Genomic DNA, 8,962 nt, shown 5'->3' on the forward strand with positions numbered 1-8,962 from the left:
CTTCTTTTTACCCCCTATGTATTTAGAAAAGGACTTCTTGTTTTCTTTGATCCGGGTCATTAATCCCAATTCCATCTCTGCCTTAGCCTTCCTAATAGCCCCCCTACAAATCAAGCCAAGGAGGTATAAACCTCTTTGGTGATGGCCCCTCCCTTCCATTGGGTGTACACCTCCTTTTGGGCTTTGAGGCATTCGTGGATGCTTTTGGTGAGCCATGGTGGCTTGAGCACGCTTACCCCTTTGATCTGCATGGGAACTGTCACGCTTTGGGCTTGGAGGATCGTCTCCTTAAGAAATGACCATTCTTCTTGGACTCCCAACTCCTCACACCTCCGGGACCTCAGTGCCTCCCTGACTAGTCTCCTTAGCTCATTGAAATCTTCCCTCCTGAAGTCCAGGGCTGCTGCCTTGCTGCAGGCCTTTGACACCCTGTGCTGGATGGTAAATTCCAGTAGGCGATGGTCACTATTGCCCAGGTGGTTGAGCACCCACAGTCCCCTCACCAGGTCATCACCTGTGGCCAGGACCAAATCCAACCAGGCATTTCCCCTGGTGGAACTGTGCACCTCCTGGGTTAGGTGGAGGTCCTGTAACTTGGCTAGGAACCTACATAATCAGTCAGACCTGGCTGACTGCTCTTCCCAGGAAAACACTTTCATTCACTCCTAACCAGGGGTCAGGAACAGGCTGGCAGCATAAGCCATGTGTTCACTAGAAAAGTGGAATAGGATCTTTAGGCTACCAAGCACAATATTCAAAACACAAAACTTAATGGTCAGCAAAGAGAGAAAACCATATATTTTGTGCCTGTTGATAGAATCACAGAATGAACTACACAAACTTATAGCTATCTATGCTTTCCAGTTAGGGCAAAGTGACATACATGCCATAGTACTCAATAACAAGATCTTAGCTCGATAGTGAAAACATGCCTCAGAGGTGAAAACAGGGAATGATATCTATCCCTTAGGCCATCCAGTCCTATCAGGTTTATCTTTTAGTGTCCCACCATACATTTTTTAGCCCACAGAGTTAGAGAGACAGACAAACGGAATGAAATCAAAAAGCATGACTATAAAAAGAAACCCACATATTTAGGATACAATTAATTTGTCACAAATGCTTAGTTACATGCAGAAAAATACACTTTCTTGAGGAATATAACATTTTGGAGATAAACATAGAATCGAATGTGTAACTTCTTTTGAAATTACTTGACATCACAAAGAAGTGCTACCCCACGCAGTATCCAGTGCTCTGGGGGCTGGAAGCTTCTAAGGTCCACAGCAGCAATGTAATTCAGATCTGTTCGAAGTGTTTTTTTGTAGACTGGACAGGAGTACAGATGTGGATCTTTTGAAGCTGAAAAGAGAGGAATAAACCATTAGAAGACAATCTGTGAAATGAGTCTGGACAGAAAAGGCATTAAAATAGAGTACACAACCCAAATGGAAAAAAAGTAAAGAATTCAAAGTCCAAGTTCAATAGCAGATGGCTCCCTTCAACCAAAGGAAAAAATGTCTGAGTTCACCACACACTGCTCACTTCTTTGCCAGCATTAGGAAAATATTTTCATGCTGCCTGCATCTCTTGTAGGTTTCGGATTTTATTTTAAAACCAAACTATTCTAACAGAATAAGAAATTTAAATAGACACCCTGCAGAGATGAATAAACTGGTATTTCACTCTTCTTCTGAACTTTCCTTCTTTTCAATGTCTCAAGTCAACATGTCAGATTGAAACTTTTGAAAGAATTAGAAACTTTTGCAGCTGAACTATGTCAGTGATCTAGTGTGCGCAATATCAAAAGACATTCTCCATGCTACAACTAGGACAAAATATTCTAACCTTGATTAACATGCAAGTATTTATAATTCAGTACCTAGGTGGGAATGGTTTTGGCTGGTTAGTTGTTTTTCTCCTTCTTTTAATTCTAACAGTGCAGATTCTATAACACAGACTCTGGACGTGATCCTGTTCACAAGGAGTATTCTGGCAGTGATAAACAGGGATCCTAGTTTTCACCGATTTAAAAAAAAATCCCCAAATTTCAGATTAAAAAAAGTAACCCAAAATGCACATTTTTCTGTGATTAAAATATCCAGCATTTTCAAATTTCTAGCAAGTGCTCGGTCCCAAGCACATCGGATTTATGAGGTTATAGTGAGTGAGTGAGTGAGTGAAGATATAGATATAGAGAGCGAGCTCTCTCTTAGTAGTGTTTCATTTTAAACTGGCATGCTGGCCAGTCGCAGAGCTGGGGGGAGGATGAGGGATAGCAGGGGTGGTCCCAGAGGCTGCACAGAGCAGCAGCACAGGGTGGCGAACAGTGGTGGCAGCTGTGGCATGCAAGCTTCCCCCTCCATGTCCTGGAGGGTGGGAGGGAGCAGCAGCAGGTCCCAGAGCAGCTGGGTGGCAGGGGGGGAGGGGGAGTGCCAGATTTTTGATAATTCAGGATTTCTGGTATCCAGTTTGAGGTTATACTGTATTTTACTCATGGAAAAATGTGGATTTGGGGTTATTTTTTATAATACAAAAATTAGGGATTTTTTTCTTTTAATCAGAGATTTTTGTTATCCCAGCTGATAAAGGAAAATGCTTAACACCCTGCTTCATCTTAAGCACACAATTAGTCCTACAGAAGCCAATGACGTTAAAACACATGTCTTATATTGGCAGAATGCTTCACACTGCTGCAGAACCAGAGAGGTAATGGCTTACTGTATTATTTTTAGCCAGTGTTGGAAATATAAAACCTCTTTCTTCTTTTAACACTTGCATCTTTCAAACCAAGCTGTAGACTCATTCAATTAACTTAAAATTTCTACAGGCTGAGACCTTGTGTCTGGTTCACTTATAGGCTCCTGAAAAAAATAGTTTATACTGAAATGCTGACAAACAGCACAGCAAATGTATGTATATGATCATTTGTTTACCGAACCTTAACTCTCAAAAATGAAAGTGCGATACACATAGAGATGTTTACATTAAGAGACAGAAAAAATAGATTACAAGCAGATATTTGCCTTAAACAGTAAAAGGTTTTTACATGTATTCAACTGTTTTCTGTGGAGTTTCCTTTCCTTTTGTTTATAAAAATATATATTAAAAATAGAGTGCTAGAACCCAGAATGGTCTTGACTTCTGTCCTGCAACTCCCTAGCTGAAACTGTTCTGACAGGTTCCTTCCTCCTCCAGGAGCCCATGTGTCCTCCAGCAGCTCTGTTTTTCTCTTGGCTACTGTTTCCTCAAGCAAAAGCCCTCCCTGGACTTCAGTACTGTCACATGTATGTCCAGACACTGCATAGCTACAAAGTGGAGTTTCTGCTCAATTTTTTTTTTAAGCTCTTTCAGTGTTTGTTTATACCAACAGCAATTAATCATGCTTTCTTATAGTACCATGGACTATTACAGCCCTGGGGCTTCCTCTTTAAAAAGCCTCCCTTGTGAATAAGTTTCAGGTGTTGAACATTGGCCATTTATACCAGTGTATAGGAGTGGATGGACAACATCAAGCCACATGCTGGTGTAACTTAACTGAATCCAATATAGAATGATCTCAAGAAACATCAGGGATACAACTACACCATATGTCCAAACCCTGCATACAATTTCAGGGTAGCTATTTATTCATGGCAAACAAACTACTGGCCTGTTCTCTCAAAACCCATAGCAAAATGTAATAGCGAGTACCATAATTCAGCTACCTTGTCAGCTCCAGGTCCCAGTGAACTTTACATAGGCCTCTAACACCAAGGTAAATAGCAGTGTAAAGGTAGTGTTACCAGTCCTAGAGTAATATGGTAACGCTGGTGTTTTGGAACTCCAGCAAATATGAAATGAGGGGGAAAATTAATTCCTATTTTGACGTGCCCTGTAATACCTGAGGCGCTCTCAGAAAATTTACTGGAAAAAAATAGGACTGCTTTTGCACTAAGGTTCAATACCGTGGCCACTGGAACGGACAAGAATTCTGAGAGATACAGGATCATATTTATGTGTTCATACTGAGAAAATGCATTATTAATTATGGCAATGAGATGCAAATATAAAGGGTCTGATGAAGGTAATGTAGGACAGGAATTTTCTACAAGACACAAAGAGCATTATGACCAAATTAGAGAATTTGTATTTGAAGGAGGGATCCTCTATTAGTGATAACACAGCACCTACCTTGCAGAGTGGGAGCCTACATCCTGATTTTATTATAGTAAACCTTGAAAGCCCTCCCCAAACTATTAGTTATGCATTAATGGAGAGTGATTATTTAATACCAAAATGAATCAATAACAACTTATTCAGATAAGTAAAACAAATTTAAATTGTCATTTATGTAGGACAGTAGTTACTTACTGTTATTCTCTGCAAATATCCTTATAATAGGCATTATTTCAAAGAGCACCTTGGGCTTGGATTCAACTAGTTTTAAGCTTCTCCTGTCCCAACCAGCACCTTCCAGGTAGAGACCATATACATAGACACCCTCAGGAGGAGGGGTTGTAACATCCTCCTTCATCCATTTGGTGACTTCATTGCACAGGGCTACACTGTCCAATGCCCACCCCTTGTTGGCTTGAGTTATTTCCTGTTTGAAAATACCAGTAACACACATTGTACATAATTTTTTTTAAAGGAAAAATAGCATTTAGGTTAAGAGCTATAATTTCAGTACACTTTGTAATGTAAGCACCACCTTAAATCATCATAAAAAACAAGCATTTACCTTAATGCATTTCCATCTATTAACACTACATTATTTTCTTCTATTTTCCTCCTGAAAAAGCTTTCCATGTTTTACATACAAGTTATTTTCAGAATTATTGTGTTTAAAAAATAAATACTATGCACACGAGAAGAGTCAAGAGTTTAGTAAATCTGCCTTTTAACATCAAAATGTCTCATGAACAATTCATCTACTTAGGTTGAGTTTTCCTTCAAGTGCTAGGAAATCTCTGCTCCAAGGAAGGCCTTAATTCATTAATCTGTAGGTATGCTTTTCAATTTTTTATTAAGTACTAAGGCTTAAGAGGAGAGGGCAGTAGATGCAAAGAGTCAGTTCAAATGGATATAAACGTAAAGTGCTGTTTTTTGGAATACATGGAACATTAAGTCAATGAATGCTCTTTTCATTTAAGTAGCCCTAAATACCCAAACCAAGCTGTTGCATATTCTTTACAAGTACTCTACTCCCTAGACTGTATTTTTATGGGGTGGGGGTATAAGGTGCACTCTCTCACTGTTTGTGTGTGGTCAGTTAGAACAGTAGTTCACAGCAGTTTTGGTTATGAGGTGTCCTTCACTAGACAGACCCAAGGCTAGAGCTGTGTGAATCTTTGGTCACCAATTCAATTCAGAGGAGATTCAACCTAATTCAGCAGCCAAATCTCCAAATCTGAATTGAATCAGGAGACCCATTAAAAGCTCTGAATAGAATCCAAAGCCTCCAAATCAATTTGGAAAAGATTTGGATCAGCCTGGGAGAGGCATACACAGCTAGGCAGCAGCATGTTCTCCCACAGCTCTTCCAGCTGTACCTGCCTCTCCCCAGGCAGGGGATCCAAGGGAGAAGCTTCCATGGTTGCCCAGCCCTGCCCAACCCCATCCCCCACCTAATCCCAGCACTTAAAGTGCCTCACTCACCCTGAGTTAAGGCAGGGGCAGTAAGGGCTGTAAGGCCTCCTAGCAAAGCTCCTCCATGCAGCGCCCACTCTCTGATCTCCCCCCCCCCAGACAGCCCCACCCCTGATGCCTGCCGTGCCAGGTTCCAGCCTCCCAGAAATTAAGAAAAAAAAAAAGCCCCACACTCACTGACTGCAGCAGTGGGGATCAGGGCCTCAGGGCTTGTGGCAGAGCTCCCCCCCCATGCAGCATGGGGCAGTGGCGATCACCCCCCACCACCACCACATGGCACCAGTGCAACAGCTGCCCCATGGTGTGGGTGCATCGCAGATCAGCAGGGCACCGCACACTGCATGTGAGCTGGGGCCACTGAGCCTGAGCACTTCCAGGAGGCCCCAGAGCCCTCACAGCCCCTGCTACAGCCAGTGTGGGGCTTTTTTTTTCTTTTTAATTGCCAGGAGGCTGGGCTGGGCAGGGGATGGGGCCAGGCAGAGCAGCAATGAGGGCTTCTCCCACGGCTGCCCCCCACCCAGAGAGAAGCGGGCACAACGAGAGGAGCAGCTGCCTGGCTGTCCCTGCCTCTCCCCCACAGATCTGAATGTCTGAATCAGCACCAAATCTCCAATTCTGATTTGCCCAGATTGAATGGGGACAGTGATTTAAATCACCAAATTGAATTACTCTTCTCCGAATCGGCCGAATCCAAATCCAAATCAAATACTTCCCTATTCGCAGAGGCCTAGTCAAGGCATTCCTCCATAACTTTTGTAAATGGAGTGGTGCCCCATATCAAAAACTAGTTAATATTATTAGTGTTTACCTCCTTGCAAAGGGGACAGGCAAGGGGGCTGGGGAAACAGACATGGATAAGCCTCAGCCTGTCTTATCTCCTCATAGCTCAGGGACCTTTCAAGGAATCTGGTGGTGCCCCAGTGGCATAAAAGTTTCAGGTGTTAATATATGGCCCATCCTCCAGCACCCCAGAAAGCAGAGTCCCCTGCCACATCCTCCTGGCCTGTGTGGACAAGGTTTCCACCCTATGAACTCTACTGCCCAGGAAGTGGTTCTGCCACCAAGCCAACTCCCCCTTCTACCTCCAGGGATATGACCTTCCCACTCCCATGGGTGCAACCCTATTCAAATAGCCTGCAGAGCACATGCCAGCTAGCCAGGACACCGGGCATGGACAGATCCAGGAGTGGGTTCTGGGAGGGTTAGGAGGAAGAGGGAACAAGACAGGGGGTTGGGATCAGGTCCAGGATCTCAGCTTCCTTCCCAGGACAGGGGCAGTAGTTCCCCCAAAACTGCCTTCCCACACCACTTCTACCTCCCAGGCACCCTGGGAAATATGACCAGCAACCCCCATATCCCAATCCCAATTTATTAAAACCTGTGATCTTCTTTATTTTCTCTTTTCTCCTTTTAAAATTCTTTTTGTTTTACTTCTTTTTATTTATCCTTCAGTGGTTGTCTTCCTTCATTTCACCACCCTTCCCCACCCCCATTTCCTTTTCACCTTCCATTTCATTACGCTATCCCATTAACTCTCTGCCTCCCAGCTTCATGTTCCCAACTCCTCCCCCAACCCATCTCACACCCCACCACTTAGGGCAATCCCCAGCTGTAGCTCCTAGTCAGGCCCCTGCTTGCCAGCCCTCTAGTGGCAAGTCACAGCTGTGCAGGTGGGGTGCAGTCAGAGAAGGTTTTTAGCTTTAAGAAGTAATCACTTCAAACTCAAGTTAGCACTAACACTGATCAACATTTGGGCAGCTTAAAGTGCAATGTGTAACAAAGCCCTAACTCTGGGAGCCTTGGGTGTCTAGCATGAAAGAATTAATATGGCTTTTTCAGAACTGTTATGATTCATCTATCAAAATAGCATCACAAGTATATAGAAAAAAGTTAAAAGAACAAAAAATATATATACAAGTATTTTGCTTTGGACATCCCATGCAAGTTTATATAGGTCCCCATTTATCCTAGTATCTCAGCATAGTATTATACACTTCATCTGCAGACACCAACTTTCATCCCTATCCAAGCACCAGCTTTTTAACTGCCTTCATACAAGCTGTTTCAGTTTCCCTTGAAAAACCCTTTGAGGTCAGGATGAAGAATTTACTCCCCCCGCAAAAAAGAGGGAACTATCATATCATCATTTATCCTTTATCCATTTGGCAATATGCCCACCAAAACAATCCAGAAGCCAATTCTACATTCCTAGAAGTAAGCCTCAAAAAATCATGCGAGTGTGATACAACCTGTATCCATATTTACAGCAACATATCTTGGCTTAAAAAACTACTGTATATTTCACTGAAATTGGGATCAGAAACAGAAGCAGTTATTCCAAAGCAACTGCAAGTATTTGACCACTATTACCACATAAGAAGTAATGGAACCGGTAATAGTCTGCCTTGAGAAAACAGCTACTATACAGGGCTGTGCGAAGCTTCGCTGGCTGTTTCATTTTGACACTGTTCTGACTCATTTCAAGCTCAAAACACCAAAATCAAAATGAAATGAAGGGCTTCAAAGCAGCCTCAAAATGAAATGAGGGCAGTTGAAACATTTCAAATTTGGAGCAGCCAGGTGGTGGGAGGCAGAGGAGATCCAGGGCTGCACTCCAAGTGGCTCCACAGCTCCATGTGGCTCAGCCTGGCAGGGAACGCAGCCCCAGCTCTTCCTGCTGTGCTCCGTGGGGCTGGCAGAGCTGATCAGAGTGCAGCACCAGCTCTACCCTCGTTTTGCCTCCAGGCTGCACTCCAAATGGCTCCACCAGCCCCATTGAGCTTAGCTTGGTGGAAAAAAGCAGGCAGAGCAGGTGCTGCACTCTGCCTCCCACCACCGGGCTGAGTTCCATGGGGCTACATGCTGCTGGGAGCTGAGCCTGGTGGAGGAAGGCAGAGTACAGCCCCATTGCTACACTCTAATTCCTCCCACTGGGCTCAGATCCACAGGGCTGAGAGCCACTGGGAGCTGAGCCAGGTGGAGAGAAGGAGAGCGCAGTGCTGATGCTGTGCTAAACTTCCCCCCCAACACCAGGCTCAGTCCCAGCTGAGGCTAAGGAAGGCACACAACTCAAATGAAGGCAGGTACCTGTGTATGTGCACCTCCATAATAAAAGCACCACTCACCTTTCTGCAGAGTTGTGCACTGCATGTGTCAGCTTCTAACCACAGAGGATGAGAGGCAACTTTCCCTGGATTTGCTGAGACCCTGCCTCAGAAGAACATGCTGGAATTCAAACTCTGCTCCCTTTGTCAGGTAATCTTAAGCTGACACTACTGCTAGCCCCCTGCCAGCCAGGTTTATTTCTTTTCTGTTCTTCATTTTTTTTTTT

At 43.8% G+C, this 8,962-nt stretch overlaps 1 protein-coding gene across 1 annotated transcript in view; it reads right to left on the reverse strand.

Annotated features, from left to right (window-relative positions):
- Positions 1–1,073: 1,073 nt before the first annotated feature.
- DNAH5 (dynein axonemal heavy chain 5) overlaps positions 1,074–8,962 on the reverse strand; it is a 555,556-nt gene continuing 547,667 nt past the window's right edge. Inside the window, exons 78-79 of the mRNA XM_019521239.1 lie at positions 4,354–4,585; positions 1,074–1,362 (exon numbers count right to left, since the gene is read on the reverse strand). Coding sequence (XP_019376784.1) covers positions 1,211–1,362; positions 4,354–4,585 — 384 coding nt within the window. The 3' untranslated portion in view covers positions 1,074–1,210. The remainder of the gene's footprint in view (positions 1,363–4,353; positions 4,586–8,962) is intronic.

This window comes from Gavialis gangeticus, unplaced genomic scaffold, assembly GCF_001723915.1.
Source record: "Gavialis gangeticus isolate Ggan-Ray unplaced genomic scaffold, GavGan_comp1, whole genome shotgun sequence".
Taxonomy (NCBI): Eukaryota; Metazoa; Chordata; order Crocodylia; family Gavialidae; genus Gavialis; species Gavialis gangeticus.